This window comes from Phaseolus vulgaris, chromosome 3, assembly GCF_051622355.1.
Source record: "Phaseolus vulgaris cultivar YP4 chromosome 3, ASM5162235v1, whole genome shotgun sequence".
Classification (NCBI taxonomy): domain Eukaryota; kingdom Viridiplantae; phylum Streptophyta; class Magnoliopsida; order Fabales; family Fabaceae; genus Phaseolus; species Phaseolus vulgaris.
In genome coordinates, this window is record NC_143500.1 from 3,020,734 (window position 1) to 3,040,799 (window position 20,066).

General features: G+C 31.5%; 2 protein-coding genes across 4 annotated transcripts; one reads left to right on the forward strand and one right to left on the reverse strand.

The window, feature by feature from the left end:
* The first annotated feature begins 748 nt into the window (after positions 1 to 748).
* Positions 749 to 5,752, forward strand: LOC137806078 (protein indeterminate-domain 4, chloroplastic). 2 transcript variants are annotated; one of them, XM_068606012.2, is made up of 4 exons: positions 749 to 1,374; positions 1,496 to 1,663; positions 2,076 to 2,472; positions 4,471 to 5,752. In XM_068606012.2, the coding sequence occupies exons 2-4, from the start codon at positions 1,504 to 1,506 to the stop codon at positions 5,492 to 5,494; spliced, it is 1,581 nt and encodes a 526-aa protein (XP_068462113.1). In that variant the 5' UTR covers positions 749 to 1,374; positions 1,496 to 1,503; the 3' UTR covers positions 5,495 to 5,752. The 2 variants fall into 2 exon arrangements, with proteins under 2 accessions (XP_068462113.1, XP_090156452.1); XM_090300326.1 differs by lacking the exon at positions 749 to 1,374 and having other exon boundaries at positions 1,394 to 1,663.
* Positions 5,753 to 11,482: 5,730 nt separating this feature from the next.
* On the reverse strand, positions 11,483 to 19,126 carry IDD5 (indeterminate(ID)-domain 5). 2 transcript variants are annotated; one of them, XM_068606014.2, is made up of 4 exons: positions 18,344 to 19,126; positions 17,528 to 17,924; positions 14,028 to 15,029; positions 11,483 to 11,775 (listed from the first exon to the last, which is right to left on the reverse strand). In XM_068606014.2, the coding sequence occupies exons 1-3, from the start codon at positions 18,501 to 18,503 to the stop codon at positions 14,042 to 14,044; spliced, it is 1,545 nt and encodes a 514-aa protein (XP_068462115.2). In that variant the 5' UTR covers positions 18,504 to 19,126; the 3' UTR covers positions 11,483 to 11,775; positions 14,028 to 14,041. The 2 variants fall into 2 exon arrangements, with proteins under 2 accessions (XP_068462115.2, XP_068462116.2); XM_068606015.2 differs by having other exon boundaries at positions 11,483 to 11,764; positions 18,344 to 19,094.
* Between the last annotated feature and the right edge of the window lie 940 nt (positions 19,127 to 20,066).

Here is a 20,066-nt window from a genome sequence, read left to right on the forward strand (position 1 = left end):
GGAAACTTCCGAGTAATTTTCGAAGAAGATACTAAAAATTCATTAAATAAAAACTATTTTAGAGATAAAAAAAATAGTTAATGGTTATATTGATTAAATTAAATATTATTTTAAAAAAATTATCGATATCTAGATTAGGTTCTATTATTAGTGATAAATAATTTTTGAATTGGTATTTAATTAACTACAAAAATTTTAATTACCACTAAACATACAATACTTGTATGTTCACTACAAGAAAATCATTAAATAAAAACTAATTTTAGAGACCAAAATAATTAGTTACTATTTGATTAAATTACAAACCATTTTATAAATTAAAAATACTATTGGTATCTAAACTAGTTTGTATTAATAAAAAGATTTATAAAATGATTTTTAAATTGATATCTAACCATTAGCTATCAAGGTTTTAACTACTTACTACTTTATATTCTAAATTGATCTCTAACTTAGAGACCAATTTAAAATCTAAAATATTAGTAGCTAAAACCTAGGTTGCTAATTTAGATTTTTTAGTCTCTAAATCAGTATCTAATTTAGTTAATAAAGTGACTAATTATTTTTTATCTCTAAATTTAATTACTAATTAATGATTTTTTTTTTAAGTTGATGAAACATAATTAATCCAAACTCCACCATTTGATGAAACATAAAGTTTTGAGATATATATATATATGTATATATGTGAGAATATGTCCTTTAAAAATAAATTGAAGGGTAATGAGAATAATAATAATTGAGAATTGGCGTGTAGGAAAGGAAAGAAGGAAAGAACAAGTTGTGTGTTGTTGGCAATAAGATACGAAAGAAGAAGAAGAGAGAGAGATAAGGAGACTGTAAGGCCTACGGGTCGGTGGCCCCAAAACCACCCTCTGCTAAGGGACACACTTCACTGTGTGCTGTGTGCTCTGTAAGACCTGCATAATAGGGACATAAATTACCCTTCTTCCTTCTTTTTCCTACTTCACCACCCTATATTATTTCCCTTCACACACCTAAATGCATAAGCCAAACAAACGGACAAAACAGATAAAAAATAATATGAGAGATGGGTATGCGTATGGGTGGAGAACTTTGCTGTGTATTATTTATGTACAACACATCAAATGATTGAGAAATAAGCCAACAACAAGAAGAAGAAGAACAACAAGGTTGCTAAGTGAAGCACCAAAATTTTATGCATTACAAAACAATAACCTTGCTAGGTAGCTAGAGCTAGAGAGAGATGAGTAGGTATTCATAGTGATATATTGTTTTCTTCCTCTCTCTAATTCCTCTCACAGTTCTTCTTGGTCTTTTCTGAGTTTAATCTCAAACCTTTTTCAAGAGACAACAAAGAACACAAAATCAAACTTATATAGCCTCACTCAGGTCCTAGTTCTTTCTCCTTTTTCATTCATGTATATGCCTTTTGTTTCCCTTCTTCTGTTCTATGATTTCCAAGAGACAACAATATGTGAGAGTTTTTTTGCTTTCTTTTGAGAACTTCCAGATTTGCTCATGGCTTCTGCTTCCTCATCAACACCCTTCTTGGGAATCAGACAAGAAAACCAAACTCAGGTGTCACAACAGCACCAATCCTCCACAGCTGCTTCCTCAACTACTACTTCTACCACCACAGTGCCTCAGAAGAAAAGAAGGAATCAACCAGGAACACCATGCAAGTACCTCTATGCATTCTTCATTAGATTCCATTACTTAAAAAACCATTTGCATGTTCATGGAAAATACCCCTTCTGTCATTTCTTTCTACATTCTTTTAAGGAAACCCTAAATCCTGCATATTACAAGGACTAGGAGTTTCTTTAACTCGGTAAAGATTAATTAGAATTGGCAAGGGTTCTTAATTTCTTCTGTGCTTATGTCAACATATTGTGCTTATGTTTGACATCATTATCCAAATTGACATCTCAACTCTGAGAAATCTTACCTATTCACTCTCTCATCTCAGCATGTAATTGAAGCATTAGCATTAGATTCTCTCACAATTATTTGTTTGGCTTCATTTAATAATGTTTTTTCTTGAAAACCCTGGAATGGGAACATGTGTGTGTATGGATGTGTGTGTGCAGATCCAGATGCTGAGGTGATAGCACTATCTCCAAAGACTCTAATGGCAACAAACAGGTTCATATGTGAAGTGTGCAATAAAGGGTTCCAAAGGGAGCAAAACCTACAGCTTCACAGAAGAGGACACAATCTGCCATGGAAGCTGAAGCAGAAGAGCAATAAAGAGGCAAAGAGAAAGGTTTATCTGTGTCCTGAGCCCACATGTGTTCACCATGACCCTTCAAGGGCTCTTGGAGACCTCACTGGCATCAAGAAGCACTTCTCTCGCAAACATGGTGAGAAGAAATGGAAGTGTGACAAGTGCTCCAAGAAATATGCTGTTCAATCAGATTGGAAGGCACACTCCAAAACCTGTGGCACCAGAGAGTATAGATGTGACTGTGGCACCCTCTTCTCCAGGTATATGCAACAACCAAACTACCAAATTATCTCACAAAATTACCTTTGATTTTTTTTTAATCAGAAAAAACAAATAAATAAAATAGAAGTATTTCATATATACCTCAAACTTTATACAAATCTAGCCTAAAACATCTTTCTTCTAAGCTCTCTAAGCTCCTTGCACTCTCATTCTAATATTTCTAATATTTCTAATATTGAATGTTTGGTGTAGCTAAAATGTTATCATAGAAAACAACTTTTCAGCTAAAGCCACTCTAAGCGCATTTTGACAGGGAAAAAAGATATACATCATATATTACATACACACTTTTCACCTAACTCTTCTGAGAAAAATGAGCTTCTTATGGATACTATAGGACTAGTAGATTTGGGTAAGCTTTAATGTAAAAGAAAGATAAAAAGATTAATTTTTCATACTCATTCTCTATTATTCTATGTACTTTTTTTGTTTTATCTCAGTCTTTCCTTTTAATTAATTATTTCATTGTGAGCTTTCCAATGGGATAGTCCAAGTGTAAAAAGTGTGTAATGCAAACTGCGAATCAAAGCTCAACACAATCGAAAAGTAGACCTTTTCCGTGACTAAGGAAAAGGGTTGTGAAAATAATAAAACAAAAACAGAAAGGAAATTTCTCTAACAAAATACTGACCAATTCTGATGTTTTCACGTATGAACTCTTTTTCCATATATCAGATTTCATAATTTTATCTTGACTCAACTGGGAGAACACTGTGGTGGGAGAATGAAAAAAAACAAAGAAAGATATTAGTGCAAGGTTAAAGCATGAAATTGAGTTTTGTTGTGTTGGTTTATGTGGGTGTTAGTGGAGGGACGTGGAAGATGCAGAAGAGTGGTCGCACGTGAGCACAGTGAAGGAAAGTGTTTGAAAAATTTGAAATGTTTTTGAGAAGAAAAAAACAAGTTTGTTCCTCGGGAACAACGCCCCTTATCCTTATTCCCCATTCACGTGTAGTTATAAGAAACAATGTAAAAAGAGGGGGCACAGGCTCAGGCACAGTGATACTGGGTTTGTTCTCACATGAGTTGGAGTTGCATTGTTTTGTTTTGTTTCGTGTTGGATACGTATATAATTCATACGTGTACGTGGTTTCAAATATGCTTCATCAGGTACAACTTTTCCTTGCAATGGTACACTTCACTCATGCTTCCTATTAATTCTCACACTGCTCCTAAACAAATCACTTCAATCCTCTGCATCATTAATGTTGCATATGTTGTTTCTCTCACTCAGAATTTCCGAGAATTTAGCAACCATTTTGCTGGTACGATCGTTTTCACAAGAATTTTTCTCAGGGTAGAGAATGGACAACTCATGGGGCACTTTGCATTTATGAGGCTGGACCCATACTGGGCTTATTTTAATTGACTTTCATCAAATGTGTAAATAATTCCTTCTTCTCAGTGATCAAAGAGAGGACTCAAAGTGGTAGTTCGATAAGGAGTTCTTGGTGTGTATCACATTTTTAGCATAATCCTCTGGGCCCTAGCTCTCTGCTGCAATACTTCCATTAAGTTCAAAATAGAAGATCCAATTTCAACACCAAAATTATTTTCCAACTTCAATACTTCCTTTGCTGTTTCTTATTTCATGCTTTTGGGACCCTTGCATTTGATTCACTCTATACATAATTTTATGTGAAACAACCGTTTTTCATCACCACACAATTAAAGATCTTATATACTTTCCAATTCCATATTTCATTCTTCTTTTGACAAGTGTGAACTTGTTTATGTGAGTTGTTGTGGCTGCATTGCATAGAGTCCAATTATGTGAATTCTTCATGTATATAGGGGACCCTTTCTTCTCCTCTAACCCTTTAACCAATGATATACTTCATGAATCAAGATATGTGTATAGAAATAACATTTGTGTTCTTTAATTCCAAGATATGTTGGGTTGTTAGGGTGTTTATGTTTCTTTCTTTGTATATGGATTGGATGATAACCCTGAAATGGTTAATATGTTGTTGCAGGCGTGACAGTTTTATCACTCATAGGGCCTTTTGTGATGCTCTAGCACATGAGAGTGCAAGACACCCTTCCAACCTGAACCCTTTGGGAACTCATCATCTGTATGGCACAAACCACATGAGCCTAGGGCTAGGTGGCCAACTTCAGAACCAAGCAGCCTCTGCTAACAGCTTATTGAGCCTTGGGAGTGCACCAAAGTTTGAGCACTTGATCTCTCCTAATATGCACAACTCATCTTCATTTGGAGTGCAGTCACCACCCCAGTCATCATTCTTCATGACTGACCCAAACCAAGCATTCCAAGACCTCCACTCTCAGCAACAAGGATCCTTATTCTCAACCAAGCAACTCCACGGTCTCATGCAACTCCCTGATCTCCAAGCAAAAGATGCTTCATCAGTGTCTGCTTCAGCTAATAACACCAATCTCTTCAACCTCAGCTTCTTTCCCAATACCAACACCAGTGGCAGCATGATCAACGACCAATTCAGCAACATAAGTGGAGGAAATGACCAAGGAACAACAACAACACTCTATAGTACTAGCAGCCCTAACCATGTTGGTTCACTCTTTGGCAATTCATCTATGCAACAAGATAACATGTCCCCTCACATGTCAGCCACTGCATTGCTTCAGAAAGCTGCTCAAATGGGTTCAACCACAACCACCAATGCTCCCTCCTCTCTACTGAGAGGAACAGGAACAGAGGAATTAGGTATGAGGGCAAGGATGGAGAGGGAGCAGAATAACCATCTGCGTGGGTTGATGAACTCTTTTGCCAATGGAAACAACCTTGGCCAGTTTCACAACGTGGTGGAGGAGCCTAAGAAGATGTCACAAAATCTTGGTCTCTGCTTTGGAGGGTCTGATAAGTTGACCTTGGACTTTTTGGGGGTTGGAGGGATGGTCAGAAACATGAACAGTGGTGGGTTTTCACAACAGCACTCCATGGGAACTATCACCCCCTTGGATCCTAAATTGGAATCACCACAACCAAACCAACACTTTGGCTCCTCAACACTCTAACAAGTTCTATGCTTTCAAAGGGACTAGCTTCTTCCCATCAACAAGAAGCACACATTGAAAAACAAAGAAAAAAAAAAACACTGCTGGGTAAATTTATTAGGCAGAAAAAAAAAAGTTTATTGTTTTAGATATATGTTCCAGTTCTTGACTTTTCCTTCTTGAAGAAAGTTCCAGTGGCAATTGCTAAATTAGTTTCATTTCTAAAGTATGCAATGTATTTTTCTTGAAACATATATGGGTCCCTTTCCCCTTTCTCTCACTTTCACTGTGGAAATTTCATTCTCTTTGACAGTGATAGATATCTAATAAATTTACTGTTGCATTGAATTTTACAACCCTGAGGTAAATTAAACTAGTTACTAACGTGGTAAAGACCAGGCTCTGCACAAACACACCAAACGAGGAAGCTGGCTCTCACTTTCTGAGAATCTTCACATGTTGGCTATATTCCAAGAGAAGCGACAAATGCTAGCTGCAGATTTCATTTCATCAGTTTAACTATTCTCCTCTGCTGTCATATAATATTGACTAGCTAAAAAGGTTTCAAACTTCAAAATAAAGACAATTAACAATGATTTTCCTTTTTTTTATCACTAACAAAAGATATAATAAATATCATCATGTAACTCAACAAAATTCCGATTCCAACTCTCTATCTTGTCACAACTAGTTAAAAAATATCGTCTATATTGTCACAACTAGTTAAGGATATAATATCAGATTTTAGACACTAATCAAAGAAAGAGAAACCCAGATTGTTAAGAAGTGGGCTGTAAGCCTAATTCAACTCGTGTGTGGAGATATATGTTATGGGTGGTCCGATAACGACCCGATGGCGGGTGGCCTGATAAACCCAACAAATACTCGTTAAGATAGACTCTGATACCATGCTTTAAGCCTAATTCAACCTCATAAAACCGGCTCAATGAGGTGAGGTTTGCACCCACTTATATATTATGAAAGATTCTAATCTCTAGTAGATGTGTGATTTCCACGAGATCAATACCAGACTACCTAATAATACCATGCATGTTTTAGGAAAAGGACTAAGAATGAGATTAGTTTGAGGTGCTTAATTGTGTTGACATTGGTTTGCTTAAGAAGGAGTGAAAAGGGTGTAGGATTTTTCATGTAAACATTCCTAAGAAAGTTGACTAGCATTGAAAATGGTGCTCACTTTTTCTCTCATTTTTGATCTGTTTGCATGATGGCATGCACTGTAGCGTACTTGCATAGTCGTGAGGGTTAGGTTTGACATGATTTATTGAAGTTGTGAATGATTTTTAGGAAGTTAATGAGATGGTGGGTGACCGTACTGTATCCTGCAGAAAAAGTAGCCTGCAATGTTCGTTAGAGCAATTATAGTAACCATTATGTGACACTTTTGTCGCATCTCTTGCCTTCTGATTCCTCATATGGGAATCATTTAGTCCGTGACCAACAAAACCTTTCAAATTCATTTTCCCTTTCGTTCATTTTTTTTAATGCTAACGGTTTTCGATATCTACATAGTTTACAAAATTTAAACAAATATTAAATTACTTCATTTTTAGGTAACTTGAAAAGAGAATATGTTTTTTTTCTCAATGAAATTACTTTTTAGTGCTTGAGTGGATAACTCCAACCATTTTTTTTATAAAAGACAATTTTTTATTGTTTTGAACTTTTAATTAAGTAAATGACTTAATTAAGTGTATATATATATTATATCATTAAATAATATTTATTATTATAAAACTATTTTTTATTATTATAAAACTTTTAGTATTTGTGAATAAGTTTTGTGTGGTTGCTTTTTCTTCCCAATGTTGTCATTTCACTCCTCTATATTTAGGTCTATTGACATGCATTTTCATATTTTCAATCAAATCAACATTCCATCTAGCTCTTTTTCCAATCTATTAGCATCTTCCATGTCTAAGAATCTTACAAAACTCAAATCTATGTCTACTTAGACTTAGTTTTCTTGCAAACACATACATTTTTTTGATAGTCTCTAACCAATGTAATATTTTTATTTTTCACTCACTTATAAGAACATCTGTAATAAGATCTGGTTTTTGGTGTGGAAAGGTACACATGTTTTCTTTTAGATTTGTGTAAAGTTTAAATTATCCCTTAAATGTTCTAATTATTTATTATTTTTTGCTCATAGAAAAAATTAATTGATGTTAGCTTGAGCTGAGTCAATGCTTTTCTATTCACTTCTCGGTTTTTCTTTTTGTGATTATGGTGTTATATCACTACAAGAAAATCATGAAATAGAAACCAATTTTAGATAAAAAATAATTAGTTATAGTAACTAAATTATAAACCATTTTAGAAAAAAAATGGTTTCTAAATTAGTTTCTATTATTTTTAAATGGTTTTTAAATTGGTATCTAATTAGCCACCAAGATTTTTGCTACCAAATTTAGAAATTATTTAACAATAATAGAAACCAGTTTAGAAACCAATTTTTTTTTTTAATTTTTAAAATGATATCTAATTTAGTTATTACTGCAACTAATTATTTTAGTCTTTAAAAATTGATTTTTATTTAATGATTTTCTTGCCGTGTAGGTCGTGGTTAATAACTTTAAATTATTAGCTTTGGTTACAAATTGTAAGATTGGGTGAGTGAAAATGAGGTGATTTGAGTAGTAGAATATAGCCATATTTTTGTTATAAAATCCAAAAGTTCTCTATGATGGGCCAGGAAGCCATAAGACCCATGATACTTTCTCTCCTTTATTTCGGCAATCTTTTATTGGTTATTAATCTCTTATTAACGTAGATATAAATATTAATTTCCAAACTGATTTTATAAAATAAAATTATCCTTTTTAAAGTTAACTAATATTTTAATTTTATAATTTTTGTATGTGTCAATTTTAAAATTTAAATAATTGGTAGTTAATTAAAACTTTGATAGCTAACTTCATACTAGTTTATATAATAGTTTCTAAATTGTTATCTAATTAGTTAACCGGAATTTAACTATCAATTATATAATCTAAATTAATTGATAGTTAAAACTTGATGGCTAATTAGATATTTATAAATTTTATTAATAATGGAAATTATTTTAGATATTAATATTTTTTTTAGTTTTTTAAATAATATTTAATTTAGTTAATATAGCAAATAATTATTTTTTGTCTTTAAAAATAATTTTTATTTAATAATTTTCTTGTGATGGAGTATATCCACAAGAAAATCATTAAATAAAAACAAAATTTATAAACCAAAAAAAGTTAGTTGTTATATTAACAATATTACTGGTATCTAAATTAGTTTCTACAGTGATAAATAGTTTCTAAATTAGTATCTACGGTTTAGATACCAACTTTAAAAATCTAACTAGTTAGTAGCTAAAACTTTGGTATCTTATTAAATACAAATTTAGAAACTATTTATCAATATAGAAATTAATTTATATATCAATAATTTGTTTAGTCTCCATAATAGTATCTACTTTTGTCAACGTAGCAACTAATTATCTTTTGTCTCTAAAATTGATTTTTATTTAATGATTTTTTTTAGTGATCGAAAGATTAATTAAAAGTTTTGTTAATTTAATGAGTTTAAGTTCTAACAAAATTTATTTAACAAGAAATAAAAGTTATATTTTAAAAAGACTAGGTTTATTGATGAGTTTGAAGAATATTTTCTTACTTTTTCGAGAATTGCCTTAATTATTCTCATTGTTGACTGTTTCCTCAACCCATCATCTTCATCTTCTTGCCCTCGCCACAACACATGCACGGTTTCTCTCTATTATTCAATAAATAATTTCTTAGAATAATAATTATTTTTTTATCAGCAGAATAAATATATTTATAGAAATTTATACAGAGCATGTATTCAACTTATATTATACATTCATTTTTTTTTATCTTTCTCTTATTCACATTTACACATTTATCACATTTTTTATCTTTCTTTTGAGCCTCATATGCATGAATATTTTTAAATTTGCAAATAAAAATTGTTTGAAATATAACCTAAATTCATTCATTCATTGATAAAAAATAGTTACATTTTTAGAAGTATTTTTTAGATTCTATTTTTCTAATAAAAAGATAGATTCTCGGAAAGGGAAAGAAATTTTCATAAAAGAAAATCTGAAGCTTTACGTAAGGAGTGGAAAAAGGAAAAAAAAGAAAGTTAATGCATTACCTAATAAAGCAAGTAAAAAGCAAGTCTTCACCAAAACCAAATAGCATCAAAATAGTTGTTAGAAACCAATTTATTATATTCAAGACAAAAAGAAAGAATAAAACTCCACAATAAAATTTAGATCTTAATTGATCGCCTAATTTCCATGAGTTAGGTAAATATATGTATTATATATCCACATTTTAAATTCAAATAACTCTTTTAACACGAATTTAAATATATATATATATATAAATTATGAAATAAAAATTAATTTTAGAAATAAAAAATAATTAGTTGTTATAGTAACTAAATTAGAGACCGGACTAAAAAAAAATTTAGTTTCTAAATTTTAGATTCTATTATTTAAATTCTAAATTTAGTAGAAAAACCTTAATAGTTAATTAGATACCAATTTAGAAACAATTTAACAATAATATAAACTAATTTAAAAACCAATTTTTTTAATTTATAAAATGGTCTCTAATTTAATCACTATAGCAACTAATTATTTGTAGACCAAGGGATCTCAATTAAGATCGTTGACCGAATTTTTTTGAATGACGTAATCGATATAATTTTTATAAACATTTTTTAATACAAACTTAATAACATATGGTATAAAATTTTATCTAAATTTTAAAAGTTAATTCGATAATCTAATTTTTTTTATCAACAAAATGAATTAATAAAATTAAATTAGACATTTCAATAGTGTTGTAATCCCTATACAAAATTCAAAATTTGTTCATCACCTGATCATAAAAGTTTTCAAAAAAGTACTATATGGTCAATTAATTGAACCATTAGAAGAAAAAACTTAATAGATTACTAGGCAAAAGTCACAATTAGGCATCTTCTTTCCTGCAAATTAGGCTATATAATTTACTTATAACCACAAAATCATAATTGAGTACATAAAGTAACATGATTTCCTTCCGTATCTATATGAAAACTTTCCAATCCATTAATCTCGATGGTCACAGATTCTTCACAATCCTATAAATAGACACATCAATCAAGACAAAGATAGACATGAAGTATTATTTATGATATTTAAGTATCTCATACTGAATACTGACTTACACATTAACATATATTTTCTAAATATACCATCTACACCGATTAAAAATAAAAAATTACATGATATTCTCGATCAGAATGAGTAACAATTTAGAGTGGTTAAACTTTTAAAAAAAAGTATACATGCAAAGACACACACATATTATTATTCTTTATTTTGTACTTTCCCTTTGCATAGGACAAATTTCTATTTATATAAATTATTTAAGAACTGTCTTTGAATATGCAATTTTATCCTTGCATATCTTCAATTATTGAATTCCGAATTGTTAATGATATTTTCTTGCATATATTGTGTATGCGTGCCTTTAATTCGTACCTCTTTACTAATGATTTTTCTAAGCTTAAAATTTTGGTTTGATTCGGCCAAAAACGATTCCTTTCAAGAAGATATTGGTCCAGCGAATGTGCTACGCATGAAAAGAAATAATAATAATTTATTTAATTATTAATGGCTATAATAATTTAAAAATAATGAGATTGTTCATAAAATTGGTTATATGTTGAAACCCTTGTTTTTTTGAACAAGTAAAATCACTGATATGAGATTCACTAATCTAAGATAGTAATTAAATTTATATTCTTAATGTTTACAAAACTTTAAGAAATTAGATAGTTATGTAAAATATTTAAATATGCTTTATATTTTAAAAATAGTTTTCTGAATGGAGAGGCTTTTAAAACAATAATTTTTTTATTTTTGTGTGTGTGTAAAAGAGTAGATGATATATAGTAAAAATTATAAATAATATATAGGGCTATATATATAAAATGTTATGACTAGTATTCCTAGTCATATACATATATACTAAAAAAAAACATTGTTCTATATAATAGGAAAATGTAGTAATTAAGTTAAACCATGAAAAAATTGAAACAAGTTTTGTTTGAAATCCATCCTAATACCAATTTGTTTATGGTTTCCAGAGTATGAGGAAGAAGTCAATTTTCAACTGTTTGAAAATCTTGAAACTAGCTCCTTCTATACACAAACTCCAATTATGCTGCTTCCAATAACTCACTTTTCAATGGATCATGTTCATATCCCTGCAACCAAACTTCACAGATTCTAATTGTTAGATTGTGTTTTAGCTAATCAAATACAAAAAAAAAAAAAAAATTCTTACAGAAACTGAATTTTTAACTTTATAAAAAACCAATAAATGAATATTTTAGAAGATTTATTTACTTTAAAAGAAACTTATACAAATATTGTAACTTTATTTATAAACACATTTCAATCATAGCAAGTTATCAAACAATAATAGATCCTATTTTCGAAGTAAGATGAATTTAAGACCACCCTAATGTAATCAATTATTGAATATTAAAATTTTATCAATCATTGTTAAAAAATGATTTCAATTACTATCTCTTGTTATAAATATAGTTAAAATTGTATCCCAATTGTTTGCAATAAATTATATCAAAATGTTGTCAAGTAAAAAAAACACACATATCCACATCTTAGTTTTTTTTTAAAAAGGTAAAAAAGTAAACATAAAATAGTTCCTAAGGAAGGATAACTATATGAGATGAACCCCTTATATTATGCATTTCATTTGTTAAATTAATGCCTAAAGCAATTATATATGTGATATATATTTTTATTTCTAGGGACCAATTTCACTATCTAGTATTTATCTAGCTATCTATTGTAAAGATTCTACCCACATATCTATTATATTATTAATAGTTTTTTCCTCATACATAATATAACCCTATTTACTGCATTTTGAACCTAATTCTAATTAAAAAATCCAATTTATAAATTTTATTAATAATAGAAACTATTTTATATTCTAATAATTTTTTTAACTCTAGTATCTAATTTAATATAATAACTAATTCAAGTCTAAGTTATTTTAAATTCTTTGAAAGTGATCTATTTGTTTTATACATATAATCTTAATTAAGATGCTAAATCTCTCTAAATACCCGAATTATGATTTGTTAACACATCTATCTTTCACTAGAATAAAACCACATTGATAAAACCGGTTTATTTAATTGACAAAATATCATCAATCAATAAATCAATTTAATCAATCGTATTTCATATACATTGTATACATCAACAGTATAAACAGTAACGAACTAAACAATTAGTCAAAAAAAAATCATTAGTTCGTTGAATTTTAAAACTGAAAACTCTTTAATAATTGGTTTAATATAAAAATGACACACAAAAATCTTAACTAGAATTAAAAACAGTTTCTTATTTATTACTGCTTTCTTGATGTAATTAAAAGCAAGGAATCATTTTATTAAACAATGCTTTTTTTCTTACAAAAACTTGTATAAAATGAACTATATATATATATATATATAAAATAAAACATATAGAAAAATAAGACGTGGCTTATAATATTTTTTTTTTTGAAGAGTGTAAAAGGTGTGAAAAGTTTTAACTAATTGGTGGGGTTGTGGTTAGGGTAATTGGGAGTTAAAAAAGAGAGAAAATGAGAGATAAGAAAAGTTGATATGTTGAGGCATGGCCTTCCAATTAGGTTGAAGGACACTCGTGACTCTGGCAACCCTATACACTAAAATATCCAAAAATGAAACCAAATGAAAAGGAGAAGACAATAGAAGAAACAAACTTCTGCACCACATCGCTGTCCACCCCATGCAAGACAACATGTCAGGATCACAACACAGCCCTTTTCTCTCAACAAAAATATTCTAAATCTCAAAACTAAATTATTCCTTCACACTTTCATCATCATCATCAACTCCATCTTAACCACTCCACCATACAAACCAAGAGAGAGAAAAGGTGAACATTTTTATCTCTCTCCCTCTCTCTGTGCCCCAAAATGGAGTAGATTGGAATGAAAATATATACATATAATAATCTATAAGGAATATTTTCAAAAAACCAAAAACACTTTCCAAAGGGAATCTACTCATTTCATGTATGTTTTCACGTGTTGCATAGTCAAAAGTTTTAGACCATTGTAAAGTCGGCAGGTGTAACGAGGAAAATGTTTTATATTAAAATAGTATAATAAGTTTTTCTTTTCACATGTTAAGGTTGTTTGGTCTCAAATTAACTGGTGTTTAGAATCTTTATTTTTTTAACTGGTGTTTAGAATATCTGGTATATAGACTTTAGGGTGGTGGAGTTGATCCTTGTTTTTATATATTTTGAACTGTATAAGGGTTAACTAAAAAAGTATATATTTATGTTTATATGGATTAAGGAAAAGAATAATTATGTATAAGATTTGATGAGTAATGATGGTTTAATGATGCAGACAAGAAGGATAATTTGTAAAAGGTGAGAGACTTTTATGTTATGACGTACCTTTTTGTACTTGTTCACTGAAAGTTCCCTCCACCTCCGAAAGATTGACCTGACAGCGCAGCATTGTTTGTCTCTGATTCCAAGGAACTCAAGTTAAACCCTCGTTGTTGTTGTTGCTGCTGTGCAACTCCTAGAAAATCCCTTGTGAGTCTATTAGACCCTCCAACGCTCAGTTTTGGCTCCTTGTTCATGGCATGATCGTATGCTTCGAACCCGGGAAGGTTCATCATCTCCTGCACGCTGGAGTTCAGGATGCTGCTGTAGTTCGCAGCACTGATCAGTGGCCTGTGCTCAGATTTGGATGCCAAGCTTCTTAGGAGAGAGGAGGCACTGTTGTTGTTGTTGCTGGAACTCGCAGCACCCATTTGAGCAGCTTTTTGGAGCAGTGCAGTTGCTGACATGTGAGACATGTTGGTGCTGCTCTGAAGAGAGGTGCTGAAGAGAGAAGGGGCGGTGGCGGAGCTTGTTTCGATCATGGTGCCTTCTGTGAAGAAATTTGAGGGTTCAGTGGTGGTGAAGTGGTGCTCCTCGGAGTAGTTGGGGGTGTGGTTTCGGTTGGAGAGAAAGGGGAGGTTGAAGAGGTTAGAAGGGGTGTTGTTGTTGAGGTCAGATAGTTGTATCATTCCTTGGAATGGCTTGTTTGAGATTAAGCCTTGTTGGTGATCATGGTAGTTCTGGTTTTGGTTTTGGTTTGGTTCTTGAATGAAGAATGGAGGGTTTTGCATTTGCATGGTTTGGTGTGAGGAGGGTCTGAAGGGTGAGGGCATGTTTGGTGGGAGAATGTGGTCAAATTGACCAGTTCTTGGTGCACCACCAAAACGCAATAGGTCACTGGATTGGGAGTTTTGGTCATGGATTGAAGGGATCTGAGATAAGCCTAAGGACATGTTACTGTTCCCATAGAGTTGGTTGCCAATGGCACTGCTCAAATTGGGTGGCTCTCTTGCACTTTCTTGTGCCAATGCATCACAAAAAGCTCTGTGAGTGATGAAACTGTCACGTCTGCAATCCATGTATATCTCAAAGAATTAATCATTTGTTTTATAGCAGTAGAAAAAAAAACATAAAAAAATAAAACATAATTAGTTATTATATTGATAAATAGTTTTTAAATTTGTATATCTAATTAACTAATTATGTTTTAACTATCAATTACTTAGATTTTAAAGTTGATATCTAAAAACTTTGATAACTAATTAAATATCAATTTAAAAATTATTTATTAAAAAAAATTAATTTAAAAATCAATAATTTTATTAGTTTCTAAAATAGTATATAATTTAGTCAATATAACAATTAATTATTTTTAGTCTATAAAATTGATTTTCATTTAATAATTTTGTAGTAGGGTTGTAAGAATATGAAATCTCATACAATCAACAAAAAGAGAGTTGCTATGATATTCAAAATAAATCTAAAACTTTTCGTACTAGTATTATTTGAAGTAGCACTTGAATGAGCTAAAGGAAAGAAAAAATAGAGTGGTTTTTTTATTGGCAAAAAATTAAATCAATTTAAAAAAACACTTGAGAGTGTTGTAGCTCTATAAAACTTGAAAGAGGCTATGATCATTGTTTATATTTTGCTAATTTATAAATAATACAAATAAATAAAAACCTTGCTTTGCAAAAGCCTAGTGAATGAAAATGTTTACTTAAAATATTATCTATCTGGTTTTGGGAAGTTTCTCATAGAAAGCATCGAAAGTTATGTTAAAAAGTACATATAGAATAAAATATTTTAAAAAAATAATAATAATTGACTAGAATGCAATATAAAAGTATTATTTTACACACATTGTCGGTGAATTCATATAACTGCAATTTTGTAATAAATTGTTATAATTGAGTTTGAATAATGTTTTTATCACACTCAACTTTTTTGTACTTATCTCCACCTCATTTATGGTAAAATAGAGAGAGAAGAGGAAAATTCAACAAAAGCCAAGTTTCTCTATCCTTTCCTTTTATCATAAAGAGAAATTGGAATAAAATAATCTTGGAAGAATTTTAGAAGAGCTTTACTAATATCAATCTCAAGAAATAAACAAGTCAAAATGAAATGAAATTAAGAGAGGTATAGAAGGTGCAGAAGTTGGCATTCCTAGTAAAAGAAAACAAAATGAGTTGAAGGAAAATGTCAACACAAAGGACAATAGTAAATCATAATGAGCTCAAGGATAAATATATGCGTGTACTTATGAAACGAGTAGTTAAAGAAAAGAACAATGTGAATGACACTTGAAATGATTCAGAAAATGTGTAGAAACTCAGAAAAGGACAAGTTAGATATAAACTAGGTAGGTGAAATAACTTAACCAAAACTTGACTAAAAGACTAGACAAAAACTTAACCAAGATGTGCATGCCCTTTGAAAAAATTCATGTCCAATAAATGGAACTGAAGAATGTGTATAACTTTTGCTAAAGTCAAGTTTTCAATCAGTCAAGATCAGAATTGAATGGAAGGCTTGTGTTCAAAAGGGTTCAATTTTTCCCATATGTGTCTGAGAATATATATACATAAATACACAGACACGTGTCTGTCAAAAAATGTCAATATATATATAATTTTCTATGGTTCATTTGTTTAGTTTATGTAATAATTCCAAGAATCTACCAAAACTGTGAAATATATATAGATTGGATTGTGTATGTAATGTGGTGTACTTATTTTGACTGCAGTTCTGAAGCAAGCATGATGAGAAGTAGGTTCTCAAAGTTTAACATGAAATAATGTGAAAGGAAAGAGGAGAACAGTGGAAGCAGAAAATGAGAGAGTTTGTTAGGCCATGGAAAGGAGCACCTGCAAGAGAACACAGTACTGAACACATCTAGCCAATTCACAAGAGAACAAAAGCCCTAACAACACCACACTGCACTAGGACCCCCTTCTTCTACACAGCAAAACAGCACGTGAATAGCAGATAAATCAATTCCTCACCAAAGTGCATAAATGAATGAATTTTGTGTGATATTAGATGATTGTTGTTAATTGAACTAGTGTCTGAGTGTCCTGAGATGTGAAGTTATATAGTGATATCTAATATAGAAGTTTTATATTCTACGATAAGAAAGTGTTTTTGAAAATTAGAAAAGGAAAATGTGAGGTTGAGGATGATATAGTAGTTTACTGTGCCGTAAACTGTTCTTGGTTGTGGTTTTTTTATGATTTTGAGAGATAATTCACGTGGGGGGATGTTTCCTTGCACTTCACTTGTACCAAATATAAGAGAAAGAAGACAAAGGAAAGGGAAAGAGAGGACAGAATCTGAATGAATTGGAAGGAAGCCAAACTCAATAGAAAAAGAAAGCATCTAAGCCCTTTTCCCCACTATAGTCACTTGAAGAATCTAATAATAAGCCTTAACACACACCAAACTAAACCTAAATCAAACCAAACACCACTGCTTAATTCTCTGTTGCATCAATAAAAATCCCATGTCAAAGAATTTTTTTGTCAATTTGTGAGATAATTTGGTAGTTTGGTTGTTGCATATACCTGGAGAAGAGGGTGCCACAGTCACATCTATACTCTCTGGTGCCACAGGTTTTGGAGTGTGCCTTCCAATCTGATTGAACAGCATATTTCTTGGAGCACTTGTCACACTTCCATTTCTTCTCACCATGTTTGCGAGAGAAGTGCTTCTTGATGCCAGTGAGGTCTCCAAGAGCCCTTGAAGGGTCATGGTGAACACATGTGGGCTCAGGACACAGATAAACCTTTCTCTTTGCCTCTTTATTGCTCTTCTGCTTCAGCTTCCATGGCAGATTGTGTCCTCTTCTGTGAAGCTGTAGGTTTTGCTCCCTTTGGAACCCTTTATTGCACACTTCACATATGAACCTGTTTGTTGCCATTAGAGTCTTTGGAGATAGTGCTATCACCTCAGCATCTGGATCTGCACACACACATCCATACACACATACATGTTCCCATTCCAAAGAGAAAAAGTTATTTTAAATAATGCCAAAAAATACAAATCATTAGAAAATTCACAGGATTAAAAAAAACCATTAAAGAAAAAATTGATTTTTTTTCTGAAAGCTTGAAGACAAAGCCAAAGGTTTCCAAAACAGACCGCCATTAAATTCCATATTCCATTCTCATTCCTGTTCCAAAGTTGGGAATTGATTAGGGTTCACCACCCCAGAGAGGAATTAGTCATTGGAAAAAAAAATTGTAATGGTGGGTGGTGTAAAAATTAAATTTTTACAAACATGGAACCAGAAAGAGAGAAAAACCAATTCATTTAATTGATGAACAATGAACAGAAGAGTAGATTTTTTTTTTAATGTATAAAGTTTTTAAGATACTTGCTTGGTGTTCCAGGTTGGTTTCTCCTTTTCTTCTGGGGTGGTGGTGCAGCTGGAGTTGATGAGGATGATGGTGTTGTGGTTGAGGAATGCTGCTGCTTCATCTGATTCTGATCCTCTTCTCTGATTCCAAAGAGAGATGCTGCAGAAAAAGGTGCTGCCATGTCTTATACAGCACAAAAACCTCTCTACACAATTAACCTTTCTCTTTATATGTATGTGGCTCAGATTCTTGACTCAAAACCTTGCAAGTGGATCAGAATTCTGGAAAAAGCCACATGCAATTTGAGTTGAAAGGCAAGGGAATTTGAATTGTGTACAGAGGAATAGAGAAGAGAGGCTAAAAGGGAAAAAGTTCCATGAAAAAGAAAGTTTTTGAAGCAGAGAGATGAAGGAGGAGTAGGAGAGGAAGAAAGAGGGAAATTCAATCCACCCCCATGGCCACTTGATATGAATAATTTCTCTCAACTTGGCCTTGTTTTAAATGAGAAATTTTGAGGTAGAGGTTTTGTGAGTCTCTTGCAGTGATTTGGTGTCATGCAGATACACCAACACATATGCACACACACACCCCATTTTGCTTAATCTTTTTGTTATTTAATTTTGATTTTTCTGTCTTGAAACTTTTTTCCAGATTTTGCTGAATGCTTTTTTGAGCATTTAATGAAATTTCAGAAAATGGAAAATTGATGTGTGAGAGAGAGAAAGGCCTACGGCACTGTGGACCCAATCCTTAGACACATAACGACATGAAATGTGTGTAAGCAACATGAAATGAAACAGCTATGCTCTCTCTTTCTCTCTCTCCTATTTCGCATATTCTGACTCACTTCCAGACAAACTTTCTCTAATCACCAAGCCCCACTGGACCCCACAAGAATTCATAAGCAAAAACAAATAAAAAGGTGATGAACTGAAACCGCGTGTGTCTGTGTGTATTTTACATAAATTCATCCATAAACCGTATATGTAAAACGATGGAACTTACCTGGTTTGAATTGACACACAAAAGGTTCTTCAAAGTGAACTTTTAATTTCAGTGGTTAAGTGACCTATGTCTTCTTACATCAATTCAAACTCTCTCTCAGACACTGATAATGATAGTAACTTTGCTTAAAGGGTCACTAATTACTCTTTAAACTAAGTTCATAAAAATAAGATGTTACTCAAGGTTTATCATAAAGTAAAAAGAGATTGTAGCAATGATGAGTTATAAGCACCTCACTTATGCTACATGATGATTTCTGTTGACGTGGTTTGTCATGCCTTTTAATTAAGAATTAATTTGGTGGTTTGCAGAGTAAATTATGTTTGTAGGTCAGGTTGGATAAGTTGACCTTGACTACTTTCTGTATAAGAGTTGGAATACTCCTGAATTGGTTTGTTGGTTTGCAGAGTCTGAAATATGTCTGTAGGTCAGATGTTGGACAAGTTGACATTGACTACTTTCTGTATAAGAATTGGGATACCCTGAATTGGTTTGGTGGTTTGCAGATATATTTGTAGGTTATATATGTGTTTGACAGACACTTCTGACATGTCTGTATAAAGATTGAGACACCCCTTAAATATATTGTTAAGAGTTTGTCCAAACAGAAAACAAATGTATTTATGAGAGTTGAATATTTTACAGGGTAATGTAAAAATGGTGTGAGATGATATATTATTTTTTGATTATTGTATATTTGATGGGCATAGAAAAACTTTTATGGAAGTGAAAAGCACCT